This window comes from Bufo gargarizans, chromosome 3 (genome assembly GCF_014858855.1).
Source record: "Bufo gargarizans isolate SCDJY-AF-19 chromosome 3, ASM1485885v1, whole genome shotgun sequence".
NCBI classification, from domain to species: Eukaryota; Metazoa; Chordata; class Amphibia; order Anura; family Bufonidae; genus Bufo; species Bufo gargarizans.
The window spans coordinates 597,925,434-597,944,858 of NC_058082.1; the positions used below are offsets into that span (position 1 = coordinate 597,925,434).

General features: G+C 43.9%; 1 protein-coding gene across 2 annotated transcripts in view; it reads right to left on the reverse strand.

Annotated features, from left to right (window-relative positions):
• Positions 1-19,425, reverse strand: part of RUNX1 (RUNX family transcription factor 1) — a 98,222-nt gene that overhangs the window by 24,254 nt on the left and 54,543 nt on the right. The window contains exon 4 of one of the 2 annotated variants that reach the window (XM_044284464.1): positions 15,659-15,847. The exons of the other annotated variant lie outside the window; for it this stretch is intronic. Coding sequence (XP_044140399.1) covers positions 15,659-15,847 — 189 coding nt within the window. The remainder of the gene's footprint in view (positions 1-15,658; positions 15,848-19,425) is intronic. 2 annotated transcript variants of the gene reach the window in all.

Consider the following 19,425-nt stretch of genomic DNA (forward strand, 5'->3'; position numbering starts at 1 on the left):
TAGCCAAGCGCTGTACTCGACAGTCCCATATAGAATGAATGGAGTGGCCAGATGCATGCCCGACCTGCGGCTCCACCAGATCGGAGGGAACGGAAACCCTAATCTAGGGATCAGTGGGGGTCCCACGTATTGCAGAGTAGCCGCAATACGTACAATCCCTTTACGTATTGCGGCTACTCTGCATCCAGAGTGGACATCCTATTCCTACAGTAATGGCAGCCATATTGGTTGTCACCCAGTATTCCCAGAAACAATCGCAACAAAAAACGGATGAAGAAACTTTTTACCAAACTCGACAGAAAAAGACGAATCGAAGGTTTATAATTAACTTTTCAAGGAAATGCTCTTTCAGGAGTGAACAATGTTTTACATCATACATGTAGACTTCTTGACCACATGTCCTTACTACACGTCAGCGAAAGCCGCCACTAAATATAGACGTGATTAATAAGTCGGACTTACTACATGATAATATCTGAAACACAAACTGCAGGAACCGGCGAGCAAATATCCAATATGCCTGTCCCTCGGAGTGTCTAATGTTACGTACGTCCGAGAAGCCATTCTAGAAAACGTCCTCTCAGCAAAAAGCTATGGTCCCCAACAAACCTGTAACAACCTACCGTGGCGTGGTAGCCTAACACCTGGGCTGGGGAACGGACGCTCGGGCGTGATTTTTGGCATTTCTCTTTAAAAAAATGAAATGAAGAGTATATTTTTGTTTCGTTCTGTGTTTGTCTTTGAGGATCAGAGACGTTTCAGATTTATTTACTTTGCCGTGTAACACAAACCGGCATCAATACATGGAGTGTTCTGCCAGGAAGAGATTATAAGAGGCCATTCTATGGAAAGAAACGCCGGGCAGGAGTGTACGCCGAGCGCGGATTACCATTCACAGGCTTACACAATCGTCACCTTAACACTGTCTGCGCCATGGCTGCCAGGAGTGAATTCTACCCTGATCATCCTGCCGCTCCATAACCCAACACCTTGTGGACTAATCGATCTACCGGTAACATTATCACCTCAAGGTAGCGGGTCATAAACTCTAGTCTTCTAATCGCACCTGCTTAGAGTAGTTTAACATCGGCGTTGGAAGGTACGTACGTCACAGTCTCCGTCAAAATGTTTTGCTGTTTTTCCTGGCCAAATGGTGGACACCATGATGGAACTGAGAAGGTCCATCAGACACTATTGGTGGTGTGCATTATGTAACTTATTTGGCACTGATGTTATTTTCGATCCTGTAGAGCAGAGTTAAATTCAGCATTATATTAGAGGGAGTATGGTTTATCAGAGACCGAGCATGCCTTAAAGGGGTTGTCCAGCTTTGGGAAGTTTTAAAGTGTGGGCAGCAAAGTGTTATAACAGTTGCAAAAAATCATACTTATCTGCTTCTCTGTTCCGACTCCCTTCAGTGGTCTTCTGGTCCCCAGCCTGTAAACTTCCGGATGGACGGGGTCACATGCGCCACCAAAGCCAATGACTGGTGTCCTTGTCAGTTACAGTATGTGCTGCTTGGGGACACGTCACCTCTGAGACCAGTCACCGGCTGCAGCAGTGCATGTGACCCCATACGTCTAGATCCAGAACCGGAAGGCGACTTTAGGGAATTAGGGAGCCAGAACAGTGGGGGGCAGATGAGTACGATTTCTTTAATGGGTACAATGCATTGCTGCCCACACTTAAAAATGTCCCAAAGCTGGACAACCCCTTTAAGGTCTAGTGACACAGGCAGATGATTGAATGAACATTTTCGAGTGCTCGTTCTCCATCATGGCCCCTCTGAACATGCCCAACCATCTGTCGCTGATCGCACCTTTGCAGCTATAAAAAAACACGTTTCATTTAAACATGGATGCGCTGCCGACAATAATGAAGCTGCATATGGAGGAACCATATCGACAACGATCGTTTGGTCAAATACAGTCCCAATAATTGCTCCATGTAACTTTGCGACAGCCGATTGACCGGCACTCGTTACCCATCAGTGTAAATAGGCCTCTAAGTTACTCTGTCCTACCAAAGGTAGAACCAGCCCTGTACCACACATGGATCCAGAGATCTCCCCATTCATTGCTCCAATTGTTCTGCTAGATTTATTTCAAGCTGGAAGCTCAGGGGTGTGTCCTTTCTCAGGAGGAGTGTCCTTTCTACTGCAGTTCTCTCTCTCTGTCACAGCTCAGAGGATGTGTTCTTTCCCTGTAACTGCCACACCTTCTAACAGAAGATAGGGCTGGTGGCAGTTGAAGATTTAAACTGACCGCGTGCGACCATCTCAGTGAGGTGGACAAGAAATAGGGAAAAGAACAAACAGCAGGTGGCGCTATACAGATACATTTTATTGAACACATCGGTGGCTGTACTAAAGTTTTAATTACATGCAATTACAAATGTATTCAGATTCAGGTGCTGGTTTGAAAAATATAGAATATTTTTCATGGCACAACCCCTTTAAGTGTGGAAAATGTCTTATGGCCTCAAGGAAAGTGTGAGTAAGCTGCTGTTGGTGGATCTGTTGATCTTTTTATGTGATCTTTTAACTGGACGAGGTGTATTCAATTTACTACCTGTTCACTGCTGTGGTTTAATTTCAGTCTGCTCGTTCAAATAGGGCTCATGCCCACGAGCGTAAGCGCTTAGTGCCTATGCTGCGGACCGCAATGCACGGGCACGACCGTGGGGCAACCGCATACGGATCGCAGACCCATTCACTTGAATGGGGTCAGTGATCTGTATCCGATGGACTGCACCGCAAAAAAGTAGTAGTGCATGCACTACTTTTTTGTGGAACGGAACCCCACGGGAGTACTCTGTAGTGCTTCCGTTCCATGGTTCCGTTCCACACCTCCGGATTCAAGTGAATGGGTCCGCATCCGAGCACTGTGTATTGCGGACCCGCCGTATGCGGGGCAACGGCCTTGGGCATGAGCCCTTAATAGAATATGTCAACAGCAGCTTTCCTGCTTGATGATGGTTTCCATTGCAAACGATTTAAAAACTTGAAAGAAAAACTAGTGAGAACAACAAAAAAAAGGTCATCTTAAAAGGGTAGATAATATATTAGTGAGGGAAAAGGCTGGTGTTAATGAAACGCTAGGGGATTTATAATGGTTTCCACTATGACACCTGGCATTTTATATTATGAGCTGTTGATGGGATTTCCGTGATTCCTCATTGCACGGCGTCATTTCTTCGGTTCCGTATTACCAGCAATGTATGTTTTATGTAAACTATTTTCAAGTCCTGGTAGAAGAACAGAATTGTCCGGTAAATGACATTCAGCTCCTACTAACTGAAAATGTCTCCGGGGTTTAAGTTCAACCTAATGATGGTAAAATAAGTGATATTAAAATGCCGCTCGCCCCGCGAAACAAAAAAAGTAGCGAATAAATCAGTCCTATATTTGTAATCCATTACATCTGCACAAAGTCTTCAGCGTCGCCAGCCAAGAGAAAATGACTTGGCTAAACTTGGCTAAGCTTATACGTATGTGGTTTGCACTTGTTAAGCCTTGCAGCGGCTGTGTGCCATACTTGCTAAGTGGTGTTAAGTCATAAAGTGCATTTTTGCTTTTTTAAGGTGCCATATGGTCTAGCGCAGATTAGAATAAACACCCCTATGTGATAGATGGGAAGGCTGTTATCACACTAGAGGGGCACTTTTTCTTAAAGGGCATTTCCACTTAATATAAAAAAAATGCCTAAATCGTCTTCAGTGATTCTCCTGTTTCTGGGAAAGCTGGGTGGCAAGTAATATAACAGCTTGTCACCCCGACTGCCAAGACTCCTGAATGGTAATTGTACCTAGTTAGGCAATCAAACATCCCTGGCAGAGGGGTAATAACGTCTTGAAAGTGGAGAATTGGTTGTCACCCAGCTTTTCCAGGAACATGCAGAACTGAGAACATTTGAGAAACGCTGCATGAGGCCAAGCTCCTCAGACCAACATATGGCCCGCCCATTTATATAAGCCACACCCCAATCTTAGAAATTGGAATTAAAAGTAATGAATATGATCCCCTCCAACACACACTCAAAATAATACATACCCCTCACCAGGCAGGTAAAAAAATAAAGACCCCAGACCAGACTCTCTAATTATATACAGACTCCAGACCCCCTAATTATATACAGACCCCAGACCAAACCATTAAATAAAAACAGCCCCTACAGAGACCCTCAAAACTATTACAAGACTCCAAACAAGAATCAATAAATAAATGCAGACCACAGACGAGGCACTTTAAGTGAATACAGACCCAGGCACCCTAAATAATATAGACCCCCTAAACTAATATGGACCCAAAGCCCCCTAAGTACAAACCCCAGACCAAAGCCCCTCAACACAGTTTCATGCCCTGAAAAAATACAGACCCCAGACCAGACCCTCTAAATGAAAACAGACCCAAGATCAGACCCCCTTCTAAATATATACAGACCCCAGACTAGACAAATAAAAACACTGAAAAGAATATAGACTCCAAACTGCCTACATGAAAACAGACCCCAGAACAAACTCTGTATATAAGAATTTAAGTCAGCCCCCCCTAAAACAATACAGAACCCAGACAACATAAATAAACACAGTGTCCTGACCCTCTTAGCTAATACAGACTATAGACCAAAACCCTCAGTACAGTTGCAGGCCAGCCTAAAAAAAATACCGGACCAGACTCTCTAAATAAATTCAGACCTTAGAGTAGACTCTCTAAATAAGCACATACTCTAGACTAGGCTCTCTAAATAAATACAGACCCCAAGCTAGACTCTCTAAATAAATACAGATCCCAGACCAGACCCTTTATATAACCACCCACCCCAGACTAGACTCTCTAAATAAATACAGACCTCAGACCAGACCTCTCTAAATAAATACAGACCCTAGACTAGACTCTCTAAGTAAATACAGACCCCAGACTAGACTCTCTAAGTAAATACAGACCCAAGACTAGACTCTCTAAATAAATACAGACCCCAGACCAGACCTCCCTAAATAAATACAGACCCCAGACCAGACCTCCCTAAATAAATACAGACCCCAGACCAGACTATCTAAGTAAATACAAAGCCCAGACTAGACTCTCTAATTAAATGCAGACCCAAGACTAGACTCTGTAAGTAAATATAGACCCCAGACTAGACTCTCTAAACAAAAAGTCGCAAACTCTGAAAAGAATACAGACCACCTACATGACTACAGACCCCAGACTAAACCCATATGGATCCAAGTCAGACCCTTAAACTAGTGCAAATAAGGACTTTCCATTTTCCAACTTGCCTAAGACAAATGAGAGCTGAATTGTCCGCGATAGGTAACACCACTATTGTTTAGGCTTTGGGGGTGAGTTTTCTTTTCCTACCCTAGAAATGGGTCACTAGTAAGAACGTTGGTGGTGGTAGTAGCCATGTAGTGCTATCTTCTTAACCATTATAGCTGTGTGACCACATAAAAGAGTAAGGCGCCTTTCACACGAGCGAGATTTCTGAGTGGGAGCAATGCCTGACATGCACTGAATCCTGACCCATTCATTTCAATGGGTCTGTGTACATGAGCGGTTTTTTCACGCATCAGTTCTGCGTTTACGTGAAAATCGCAGCATGCTCTATATTCTGCGTTTTTCACGCAGCCCTGGCCCCATAGAAGTGAATGGGGCTTCAGTGAGAAACGCATTGTATCCGGAAGCAATGTGTTTTTCACTGATGGTTGCTAGGAGATGTTGTTTGTAAACCTTCCGTTTTTTATCATGCTCGTGAAAAACGCTTTAAAACGCATTGCACCCGCGCGGAAAAAACTGAACAACTGAACGCAATCGCAGACAAAACTGATTGAACTTGCTTGCAAAGTGGTGCGAGTTTTCCTGAACGCATCCGAACCTTATCCGCCATGTTCGTGTGAAAGAGGCCTAAGACTGAGAAGGTTTGGGATCAAGCCACTCTCTATTGTGTTCAAAGAGGCTGCGTGGCTGTACAGACATGTTACCTGAAGGCGTGCTTGCCAGCAGTCTGATAAACACGCCATTGTTTCGCTCAACCCTAGAGCATTCCGCGTGTGAATACACTTTTGTGTGAGAGATTGATGTTGTTCTCTCTGGATGCCCCAAATCTGGCTATATGCTTACATTCAGCAGGAACGTTGGCACTATAAAATAAGCATAAATAATTGCGTCTCATATTTAGTTTTAAGAAAGTTTCCTCAGTTTTGATTGAACCAGACAGGACGGGTATTCATTTTCAACGATCTTAATGGCGAAACCTAATTGTTCAGACAGAGCATTTCCCATGAGGTTCATACAGAGCTCGCCTAACAGGTTGACAATATGCATTCACATCTATACAGACGTTTTTTCAGTTTTTTTTTCTTTCTTGTCCTCTTTTGCACAACATCCAAACATCCATGGAATTCATTAACAGAATGTCCTTCTATTTCTTGGAGATCATTGTTCTTGGCAATTCGGATGATCCAAGATGTCTTCTTCGCTATTCTCTCACCATAAGGGTCCATTCACACACCGGCCATGTGCGTTTCCTAATTTTTACGGACCGCACATGGCCGGCACTATAATAGAAATGCCTATTCTTGTCCGTGGCTGCAGATAAGAATAGGACATGTTCTATTTTTTTTTGTTTTGCAGCAGTGCTTTCTAACTCTAAAAACTTTACATCCTTCATTTAAAAAGTTTCACAAACTAGTACAAGAAAGGAATGTCTGATATACACTTCCACACAACCATCACTATGGGAGTCTTGACTGCAGCTGAAGGGCCCCATGGGGTTTCCCCTCAATATTCTTGGCTTTCCAAATATGGAAATCCCCTTATATTTTGGCCAAACTTCAGACAACAACTCTCTATGTGTTAATATTCTGTCAGCTGTCCTAGGATAATGCACACAAAGAAATATGTCTCATAGTCATTAGAAATTAACAGGGACCAATTAAAGGGTTAAATTAGAGATCTGATCAGAACATAAAAAAAAAAAATCCCCTTTGGGTAGGCGGTGGGGTAAAAGGTGCACATGCCCAGGGGCCTGCACTACCTGATTATTCACAGCAGCTGCCCATGATCCATCAGCAAAGATGGGAGCCTGCTTATATTTGGCAATGTGCTGTTAATTGGGCATGTTATGGAGCTGATATCTGGGCACATTATGGAGCTGTTATCTGGGCATGTTATGGAGCTGATATCTGGGCACGTTATGGAGCTGATATCTGGGCACGTTATGGAGCTGATATCTGGGCACGTTATGGAGCTGATATCTGGGCACGTTATGGAGCTGATATCTGGGCACGTTATGGAGCTGTTATCTGGGCACGTTATGGAGCTGATATCTGGGCACGTTATGGAGCTGATATCTGGGCACGTTATGGAGCTGATATCTGGGCACGTTATGGAGCTGATATCTGGGCACGTTATGGAGCTGATATCTGGGCACGTTATGGAGCTGATATCTGGGCACGTTATGGAGCTGATATCTGGGCACGTTATGGAGCTGATATCTGGGCACGTTATGGAGCTGATATCTGGGCACGTTATGGAGCTGATATCTGGGCACGTTATGGAGCTGATATCTGGGCACGTTATGGAGCTGATATCTGGGCACGTTATGGAGCTGATATCTGGGCACGTTATGGAGCTGATATCTGGGCACGTTATGGAGCTGATATCTGGGCACGTTATGGAGCTGATATCTGGGCACGTTATGGAGCTGATATCTGGGCACGTTATGGAGCTGATATCTGGGCACGTTATGGAGCTGATATCTGGGCACGTTATGGAGCTGATATCTGGGCACGTTATGGAGCTGATATCTGGGCACGTTATGGAGCTGATATCTGGGCACGTTATGGAGCTGATATCTGGGCACGTTATGGAGCTGTTATCTGGGCATGTTATGGAGCTGTTATCTGGGCATGTTATGGAGCTGATATCTGGGCACATTATGGAGCTGATATCTGGGCACGTTATGGAGCTGATATCTGGGCACGTTATGGAGCTGATATCTGGGCATGTTATGGAGCTGATATATCTGGGCACGTTATGTTATTTGGGCATGTTATGGAGCTGTTATCTGGGCACGTTATGGAGCTGATATTTGGGCATGCTATGGAGCTGTTATCTGGACACGTTATGATATTTGGGCATGTTATGCAATATGACTATGGCGTCAACAACATGTTAGCAGTCAGGAGGGCAACATGGGCATTCGCCCTTTTAACCCTACCAATAGCCTTACCCTGGACTGCAGAATTGGATCCACCTAGAACAGAGGGAGAAGCCTTTGGACGGCTCCAGCATGTGGCATGCTATGGTCTCAGATGATCAATACATCCTGATATTGCAGTTGCCACGAAACTCCACTTTTTGAAGAAAAAAAAGATATTGTCAGAGCTCTAGTGTTGTAGAAACAATAGTTACAAAACGCGTTTCATCACCATATATTCTAATGTATTTGTGGCAACACAGACTTGAAAAAATGAAATCTGTATTAAACTTTGGAGGGATGAAATGCGGCCGCTCTGGACTTGCTGGGACTTCAGAATAAGGACATTTTAAGAAGATTAGTCGCAGGCATTCTGCCTGTCAGGCATATGAAAAAAAAAACTTCATTGCACCTGGGAGACTACAAAAGCGTGCTTCACAAAACAAGAATATCACTTTGCATGGTTTTGCATGCCTAAAAAGCGAGCCTCCCGTATGAGCGGCTTTGTTGCTGGGTCCACGGAGAGGGTAATCTTTCAACCTCACAGCCATTTGATGTGGTGTTTCTTCGTTCGCCCTCTTTTGTCTCGCTGCTTGTTTGGTTAGATGTTTCATATTAACAGGTGTACTTTCCCCGTTCTGTGCCGAGTTCATATGTGCGCGGCCTGTTGTAAACATTTCACGAGGGGACGTTTTACAACCCTTCCTGTTGTCCCGTGCCTGCTTGCAAAATGTAGGAAAATAAATCTGATGCCAAGACAGATCTCTAACAGATGCCATAATAACACTAAGCTAGGGGGCGCCATGGCATTAATCCCCCTCCCTCATAAGGAAGCATGTGCCCCTGGCCAACAGTGAAGGAAGTGGAAGCGTGCTTGCCCAATATAAGACCCAAAAATTCTTTTAAAGGGGTTATCCCATAATTGATGTAAAAAATGAAAATCAGACATCATAGTACATGACAATCTTCTTCTACCAAAGCCAGAACCAGCCCTGTACCTCACATGGATCCAGAGGTCTCACCATTAATTGCTGCAATTGCTCTGCTACATTCTCTTCGGGCTGTCAGTTCAGGGGACGTGTCCTTTCTGCTGTAGCTCTCTTCCTATCACAGCTCAGGAGGCGTGTCCTTACTGCTGTAGCTCTCTCCCTATCACAGCTCAGGGGGTGTATCATTACTGCTGCAGCTCTCTTCCTATCACAGCTCAGGGGGTGTATCCTTTCTGCTGCAGCTCTCTCCCTATCACAGCTCAGTGGTTGTATCATTACTGCTGTAGCTCTCTCCCTATCACAGCTCAGGGGATGTGTCCTTTCTGCTGCAGCTCTCTCCCTATCACAGCTCAGGGGTTGTGTCCTTTCTGCTGCAGCTCTCTCCCTATCACAGCTCAAGGGGTGTGTCCTTTCCTGCTGCAGCTCTATTCCTATCATAGCTCAGAAGAAGTATCCTTTCTGCTGGAGCTCTCTCCCTATCACAGCTCAGGGGGCGTATCCTTTCTGCTGTAGCTCTCCCTATCACAGCTCAGGGGGTGTATCCTTTCTGCTGCATCTCTCCCTATCACAGCTCAAGGGGTGTGTCCTTTCCTGCTGCAGCTCTATTCCTATCATAGCTCAGAAGAAGTATCCTTTCTGCTGCAGCTCTCTCCCTATCACAGCTCAGGGGGCGTATCCTTTCTGCTGTAGCTCTCTCCCTATCACAGCCCAGGGAAATATCCTTTCTGCTGCAGCTTTCTCCATATCACAGATCAGAGGTGTGTAATTTCTGCTACAGCTCTCTCCCTATCACAGCTCAGGGCGCGTGTCCTTTCTGCGTCATCTCTCTCCCTATTACAGCTCAGGGGGCGTATCCTTTCTGCGTCATCTCTCTCCCTATCACAGCTCAGGTGGCATATCCTTTCTGCTGCAGCTTTCTCTGTATCACACATCAGGGGGGGTGTCATTTCTGCTGAAGGTCTCTCCCTATCACAGCTCAGGGGGCATATCCATTCTGCTGCAACTCTCTCCCTATCACATCTCGGGGGGGGGGGGGGGGGGGGGCAGTTGAAAGACGGAACTGAGATGGTGCGACCACCTCAGCGATATTACTGAGGTGGACAGAGAAATAAGAAAAAAAACAAACAGTAGGTGGCGCTGTACAGATACATTTTATAGAATAACTCAGTGGCTATGCTATATTTCTAATGACATGCAATTCCAACAGTATTCAGATCCAGGTGCTGGGTTAAAAATTATGTAGAATATTTTTTGTGGGACAACACCTTTAATTATGCAGTAAGATATCCACATCTGCTCCTCAGTACTCATCACTAGGCAGATTCTGAGCAGTAGCATAGTCACCCCCCCCCCCCCCCCCCAGCTGTACCAGAGTAAGAATTCACCGGAAGGAGAGAAAAAGATAAATTAGAGATCCGTGTAACTGGGATTTTCTTGAGTTTAGGAGGAAATGCTCTTTAGAAGAAAATCCGAATGATGCCTAAAAATGCGGCTTTCAGTTTTTTTTCGATGGTATTAAGCCACATTAGGAACATATATTTCAGGTTCTTCTTCCCTGTACGACATACAGCAGTTCCTATTTTGTGGTCTTTTGCACAATTTGCACAAATATGCACTTCTGCTTTACAGCTGCTTCTACGAAATCCTTCCAAGCGGTAGTGAAAGTGTCCTCGCACGCACACCGATATTATTTCAGTGCATACCACTTGCTGCAGAGGGTTCTCGGTAAACTTCTTTTAACACAAGATCCCTGAAAAACAGCTGCGATCTCCGCCGTCTGTGGCGGGGGAAAAATAGCAGACACAAGAGCCCTGTATGCTCCGTGACTGTCAGTGTGCTGGGCTTACGTCACGTTAGTGTAGGTGTTTATTACACCACTGTTATGTCTTATGCTGATTTTGATTACGGTTGGTCATAATACTAATTAAACATATATATATATATGAGGACATTTATTAAACCACGTGACGCATAAACGTATCGTCACTCCGCCTTGGGAAAGCAGAGAGAAGGCCACTCTGAAGCGCCGGGTGTCGGGCCCCCACCGATCAGTTACTGATGACCTATCCCGAGGATTGGCCATGAGTATAAAAATCATGGAAAACCCCTTTAACGTCTACTAAATGGATCTTCTGCACCTTCCTGCAACTTTTATACATCATTATAATTATAAATATATATAAAGTTATGAAATTACTTTTTTTAACTACAGGTCCTTCTCAAAAAAATAGCATATTGTGATAAAGTTCATTATTTTCTGTAATGTACTGATAAACATTAGACTTTCATATATTTTAGATTCATTACACACAACTGAAGTAGTTCAAGCCTTTTATTGTTTTAATATTGATGATTTTGGCATACAGCTCATGAAAACCCAAATTTCCTATCTCCAAAAATTAGCATATTTCATCCGACCAATAAAAGAAAAGTGTTTTTAATACAAAAAAAGTCAACCTTTAAATAATTATGTTCCGTTATGCACTCAATACTTGGTCGGGAATCCTTTTGCAGAAATGACTGCTTCACTGCGGCGTGGCATGGAGGCAATCAGCCTGTGGCACTGCTGAGGTGTTATGGAGGCCCAGGATGCTTCGATAGCGGCCTTAAGCTCATCCAGAGTGTTGGGTCGTGCGTCTCTCAACTTTCTCTTCCCAATATCCCACAGATTCTCTATGGGGTTCAGGCCAGGAGAGTTGGCAGGCCAATTGAGCCCAGTAATACCATGGTCAGTAAACCATTTACCAGTGGTTTTGGCACTGTGAGCAGGTGCCAGGTCGTGCTGAAAAATGACATCTTCATCTCCATAAAGCTTTTCAGCAGATGGAAGCATGAAGTGCTCCAAAATCTCCTGATAGCGGCTGCATTGACCCTGCCCTTGATAAAACACAGTGGACCAACACCAGCAGCTGACATGGCACCCCAGACCATCACCGACTGTGGGTACTTGACACTGGACTTCAGGCATTTTGGCATTTCCCTCTCCCCAGTCTTCCTCCAGACTCTGGCACCTTGATTTCCCAATGACATGCAACAGTCCAGTGCTGCTTCTCTGTAGCCCAGGTCAGGCGCTTCTGCCGCTGTTTCTGGGGAATGCGGCACCTGTAGCCCATTTCCTGCACACGCCTGTACACGGTGGCTCTGGATGTTTCTACTCCAGACTCAGTCCACTGCTTCCGCAGGTCCCCCAAGGTCTGGAATCGGTCCTTCTCCACAATCTTCCTCAGGGTCCGGTCACCTCTTCTCGTTGTGCAGCGTTTTCTGCCACACTTTTTTCTTCCCACAGACTTCCCACTGAGGTGCCTTGATACAGCACTCTGGGAACAGCCTATTCGTTCAGAAATTCCTTCTGTGTCTTACCCTCTTGCTTGAGGGTGTCAATGATGGCCTTCTGGACAGCAGTCAGGTCGGCAGTCTTACCCATGATTGCGGTTTTGAGTAATGAACCAGGCTGGGAGTTTGTAAAAGCCTCAGGAATCTTTTGCAGGTGTTTAGAGTTAATTAGTTGATTCTGATGATTAGGTTAATAGCTCGTTTAGAGAACCTTTTCATGATATGCTAATTTTTGAGATAGGAAATTTGGGTTTTCATGAGCTGTATGCCAAAATCATCAATATTAAAACAATAAAAGGCTTGAACTACTTCAGTTGTGTGTAATGAATCTAAAATATATGAAAGTCTAATGTTTATCAGTAGATTACAGAAAATAATGAACTTTATCACAATATGCTAATTTTTTGAGAAGGACCTGTATATATATACCGTATATCTATATATTTTTTTTTACCTTCTGTTAACTTTTACTAACCCTGCGCACCCTCCTGCAAATTGAATACATTGCTAAATGTAATCTTACTGGTTTCCAAAAATGTACTGGTATTTATCACCATCGCTATGGTATGTGACTTTTAGTACTCATGCACCCAAACTTGGGCCGGCCGTGGACCGCAAATTGTGGCACCGAGCGTAGGGCCGCCAAATGCGGACGCAGGACCCATTCACTTGAATGGGGTCCGCCATCTGCATCCGATGGTCCTCACCGCAAAAAAAAAAGTAGTGCATGCGCTCCACAGCGCTTCCGCAGGGTGCATGCCTCCGTTCCGCACTGGATTGTGGACCTATTCAAGTGAACGGGTCCGCATCCGTGATGCGGTGCATAAACGGCCGGTGCCCATATGTTGCGGGCCGCAATGCGGGCAGTGGACTACAACTACCATCAGGAAGCTTCTGACTTAGCTATTACTTTTCAGGCTTGTTCAGTGATTACTTTCAGCAGATCTTTAGATCATTTTAGAGCACACCACATACATACAGCCCCACTATGGTCTGAATATCCACAGTCATGTAACAAGGAAAGAGTGCAGCAAGTGACATTCAAAAAAAAAATAAAAAAAATTCTATAAAATATTTATTGAGATGTGAACACAAACGTTCCACCTAATATCCTGAGATTTCCAAGGGCTCCGGAGGCCTATGTCTGACATGTGTGCCTGCGTGTGGGACTTGTCACCTGTTGTCCCTTTAGGTCTGCGTTCAGCAACTTCAATCCTGCCTGTATCAGATTTTAAAGAGCGTTGCAGGCATTTTAAGTGCTTGTTCTTCGGTTCTGCAAGGCGCGCGGCACGGGTGCCGTGTTTGCAGAATGGCTCGGGTCTGAATACTTATGTGACAAAGGCTTTTCTGTTTTCTAGATAAATATTTAAAAGTTGTAAATTTCATTGTGAAATGTATCTGTGCAATAAAGCCCCGAAGAAATGTCTGCCTAAGGCCTCATGCAATTGCGGATCCGCAAAACACGGATACCGGCAGTCAGTGTGAGTTCCGCATTTTGCAGAACGGAACGTCCGCACCAAAATAGAGCTGTCCTATCCTTGTCCATGATCCGGACAAGAATAGGACATATTCTATTTTTTTATTTTTGCGGGGGCCACGGAACGGACGTGCGTATGCAGACAGCACGCGGAATGATGTCCACATCTTTAGTGGCCCCCAAAAATGCGGCTCGGGTGTGGACCCAAACCATGGTCGCAAGCATAAGGCCTTAAAGTAGATTTACAAAGAAGGAAGGGATGGAGATGATCACAAGGCAACATCTTACACAAGGTACGTCCTCCCTTCAATAGCCTGGACAGATGGACAATATATAAAATAATCTCAGCCACCATTTCTTGTTGGTCAAATGCCTTAAAAAAAAATAAACAAAACAAAAAAGAACTAATTTTGCAAATAGTTTTAATTTAATATATTCCACTGTTTTAGATCTACAGCATCTATGTGTCTCCATGGCAACAGACTACAAAAAAAGCTCTGTGTAGTCTGGACTCTGGACTTACAGTCACAGTCCCTTCCTTCTGTTTCCTCCGTTTTGCTACCCTACCAAATGTACGTTAGTAAGAAGTGCGCAACGGATGAAAAGGAGTATGACCGCAGAATCAAACTACACAGGATTACTGTGCAATGCTTCATTCCCCCAGTGGGGGCACTGCAGAAAAACTGAACACTTGCTGCTTGGTTTCCTCAAAGATTATAACTGAATACAAATATCCTATGATCATCGTATTCTGTCCAAACTGGACGTCCCCTTTAAATTGTAAAAATTTGTAAAAAAAAAAATTGCAAAGGAGAAGTTTTGGGGTTGTCGGCAACGTACAGGCGAGCCCAGTGATGTTTTTTTTTTTTTATTAATTTAAAAAAAATGTAAAAAAAAATGTAAAAAAAAATGTCTCAAGTGATTGCAAAACCACAATAAAAAATGCCTAAATAAAGAGAGATATCTTTAAAAAATAGTCCAAAAATTTAATAATAAAAAGAAGCATTATTACAACTACTGGCTGAGACTGGTCACTGCTAAGGCAAAGACCAGGCAACTGTGACCGCTGTGATCCGAGACCAGGAAGTGAACAGCAGTGGGCACCGGAGCAGCATGGGAACGGTGGCAGCAGGGGATACGTGGAGGTGAGTAATGCTTCTTTTTAATTTTTAACTCATTCTGAACCTTTTTTACAATAAAAATAAAATGCACTAATAAAAAGTACTTCTCAAAAAATACCTCGTCTTGAAAGATCTGTTCCTTTTTAATTTATACTTAATTTAAATAAAAATCGGGACCTTGGTCCACTTGGGAATGCCCTCAAATGCCCTGGAACACCAATAAACTACTCACCTTGGGGTGGGAATTACAAAGCCCCCTCCCCTTTCATGACCTGGTTTGTGGGATTGTTCTGATAAAATATGGACCAGTATACAAATCTTTATGTTTCTGGGGTATCCAACTATATACATTCCTACCAAGACCCCCATTTTTTTTTACGAGCCAGACCCCAACCCTCTCAAAGGGGAAATCTTTAGGCAAATCTGTTTTAAAAGGGGTGTTTGGGGTCATTCTCTATTATTGTCAGGGGTAACAAATGACCCCTGATTTTGGAATTCAACGCTGTATATATATATATATTGCAGTCGTGAACTCACCTTGTATCTGAGTCTGGGTCTGAGGATTGAAAGCTGTGGAGTGGTTCAGAGACGACCTGTGGTTGGGAGCTGGGGGCGGATGGTGCGGACTGACCCTCACCGCCGTTCGGCGCAACTGTTCCAGTTCGCTGAGTCGCTCGGAAAACGACATGCCTGGTTTAATCTGCTCGTCTAACTTTTGCCGATGCCCTGTTAAAATGAATGAGATTAAAATGGCTTAAAAAGACAAAAAGTACAAACATAGTAAAAAATTGATTTGGAACCTAAACATAGAGTTAAAGGGATTGGCTGAGTGGTCACGTTTACAGGATGTAGAGACCAGCGGGGTCCCGGGATGTGTCAGGTCGAGAGCAGCAAAGGGCAGCAACCAATGAGAGTTTAGCCTTTTCATTTTCTAAACAGCAGTGGAAGAATGAAAATGAAATCTGATTGGCTGAAGAATGAATAATGAAATCTGATTGGCTGAAGAATGAAAATCAAATCTGATTGGCTGAAGAATAAATAATGAAATCTGATTGGCTGAAGAATGAAAATGAATTCGGATTGGTTGCTGCATGTGAAACCTGAATTCTAATTGGCTGCCATGGGCAACATGGTCACTTTCTATAAGACCATTTTCCTAATACTGCCCTCCATGCACCGTGTCAGTATTTTAGTTTCTAGTATTATATTCCCTCTCTGAAAAATTATTTTGAACATTTCACTGTATGTTTTCCCTGCCTGAGATATATATTTTTTTCTCTAACATGGAGCAGGATAATTTTTTCCAGCTGTTCCAAAAAATTTACATTTCAAAGTAAATTTCCAGTTGCTACAATTTCTAAAATGAAAGTATGCGTAAACTTTTATTGGGGCTGGAGATGTGAGCGGCCTGTTCTCTCTTCCTCCCGCCGGTTCCTTTGGCGAACGTGGTGCTGTATCACATTTCACACCGCACTGAGAAATGGAGCCAGCTTTATTGCAATGATTTTATCTGGGTACAAAAAAAAAAAAAAAAAAAAGTTCACTATGAATTTTTTTCTCCGTCTGGCAGGAATACATCGTATGAGCTTCTGAAGTTGTCGAGCATGCAAATCCCAGGCCTGTGTTTAGCTCTCCAGCTTACGACAGTGGACGTGAATGCAAACATATTGAGTCACGCAAGTCATTTACATACGTTGCCATCTGATGAAATGATCTATTTTCAGCGTCCGTCTTCCATTCTACAGTTGGTGACTTGTGGGGGCTAATTATGCCCTTGGTTGGGGATCAAGGGGAGTGCCAACATGCCACTTCGCCCATACGCTTTAATGGGTCCTAAGTATAAATGTTACTTAAAGGGGGCGTCCATCCAAATGTAAAACTGGTCATATATGTCAATACACTAGACATAACATCAGCAGAAAAAGTTTGGCAATAATGTTTTATAGTAAAGATTTATGGACTTTTTTGTAGAGGCTATTTTTTTTTAGGAAGTGCTGCCATATTTGTTGTCTGCGTAACTAAAGGTATATCTGTCCCTCTGTTATTGGTCGGACATGCTGACAAAATGATTGATCCGAAGCGTATTCAAAGGAGGCTGCACTTCTAGAAAAATGGCCGCCACGACAAAACAAATAAATGCAGAAATTTTTGTAAAAAAGAATTAATAAAAATTTAGGATCAAGTGTTGGCTGCTGCTGTGACTTCATACAGGCTCGTTTATTTCCGGGGTAAAGTGAACATCCTCTTTAAATTCCATTGCCCGTATTACAGCACCTGGCTACCGGCTCGATAAGAAACTAGTCCCCCCCCCTTCCCTCACATGAGAGATTTCGATGGCTCCACAAGGGCTCACTGTTCCCGGGTGTATAAACCGTGTTATTGCATGCTGTTCCCATAGGGAACGTGAAATTTCATCTGAAACTGGCGGAAGGAAGTCGTTTCAATCCAAAACACAATTTTCTTGGAGGAAACTCGAGGTTCGTTCTAGAATATGTCTACTTCAAAAAGTTGCTTTTTTTTTTCAGGTCAAAAAATAACAGGAACCTGAAAATTGTACGTTGTGTATGTACAGGCCGCCGGCTTCCTGCGTTCTGAATAGATCAGATCTGGGAGGCTGAAGAATAACGGGTTGTGTTGGGGATGAATAATTAGCGCTGCGTGCCACCGGTGACCTGAGAACAGAGGTGAGCGGTTTTAGCAATAATTAACAGCTACTTCTGTTCCCAGAGTCACGTAAAGTAAACATGTAAAGAGCCCTGCATGGTCCCAGCCATCTGAGAGCAGGTATTGTAAGCGGAGGGACTAGGCGCAATACAGTAATAGCACATGGAGGGGCGCCGTCTCCTCAGGCTTCAGCTTATTGATGCTGAGACTGGCCAGGTCAATCCGATAACCAAAATATCAACAAGGGAGTTTATAGTATGACAAAATTAGGACCCCTTCAATGTCATGTTGTGAGACCCTCCCCCAACATTGTGCTCTGACATTGACTTTAATGGAGAGATGATATATAAGAAGTATGGAAACCTAAGTCCAGAGAGGAAGAGCAAATGTTGGACGTGATGACCTGGGTAAACTTACTCTACAAGGGTCAAACCAAGGGTGGGGTTGGGAGGATGTCCACTGTGACTCTGTTGCCTAAGGACCACTCTACGACTGGTGCCAGCCTTGGTTATGGTTGTATCTACATGGGAAGGGGGGGGGGGGTCACATAATAAGGGCACCCAATATTTTTTCAGGGTATTTAAAAGTTGAGTTCTGTCTGACGTGACTTCCATCTCGATCTGATCCACTGGTTCCTTGGTTTTATGGTGATTTTCTTCTAGTCTTCCATCGCTTAGTATATTCTTCAGACTGTTACTTCCCGTTGCCTGGTAACCATATGACTTTTTGTCTAGGTGACCACCATCTGAATATATGTAATGACATCTGCTGATGTTTTCATGGGAAGTTCTACCTACTACAGAGCAGACTGCCCTCTCCAAGTCACACAGACACGGTTTTTGGTGGGGCCTCCTCGGTTGACAAAAGGCATGTGAGAAGATAGTACAAGAAACTGTGGTGCTTCTAGATAAAAATCAAGAGGGCAAAGTGGCAACCGTAAAAATCCTATGTAAAGTGCATGCTTTTCCTTACCTTGGATAATGCCCTCTGCCATACCTACTGTTGGCACCCTTCCTCCTATGGGCATCATATAGGATGGTTCCCAAATAACAGGTCAATACATTGGCTAAATGGCACCTGCCTACGGTTGCCTAAATAACATCTCTATGCATGTACACTATAATAATGTATATTGACCACAGCCTAGTGCTGCCCAAGTAAATACCGCCCTACAGTGCTCACATAATACCAACCTATAGTTCCCAAATAACAGCTCTACACAAAAAGCTACCTAAAAACATTGTTTTTAAGATGCGTGGGGGCCACAAGCCTCGTATGCAGTGCATGCTGGGACTGTTAGTCCGGAAATGCCTTCCAAATCTACTAAGAGCACCTTAGTGGTAACAAACAGCAACTGTAGACCTTATCTGTCGAGCACGCAAGTCTATTTGACATCACGTCTTTTGGCGGACTCCATGAGTGGTGTCGCCCTTTATATTCCGCAATGCTCATTGTTTTCATGGAGAACATAGGACACTGACGAGACGTATGCATTCGGCACAGGATACAAGTAACACATGACTGTATAAACTCGTAAGTTACCGCTCACTACTCCCTGGCCTCTATCCATCTGGCTTGGAAGGGCGCAGTAGTGAAGCAGGCGTAGCGAGTTGGCAGACCCTCGCCATCTCCTGCATTAA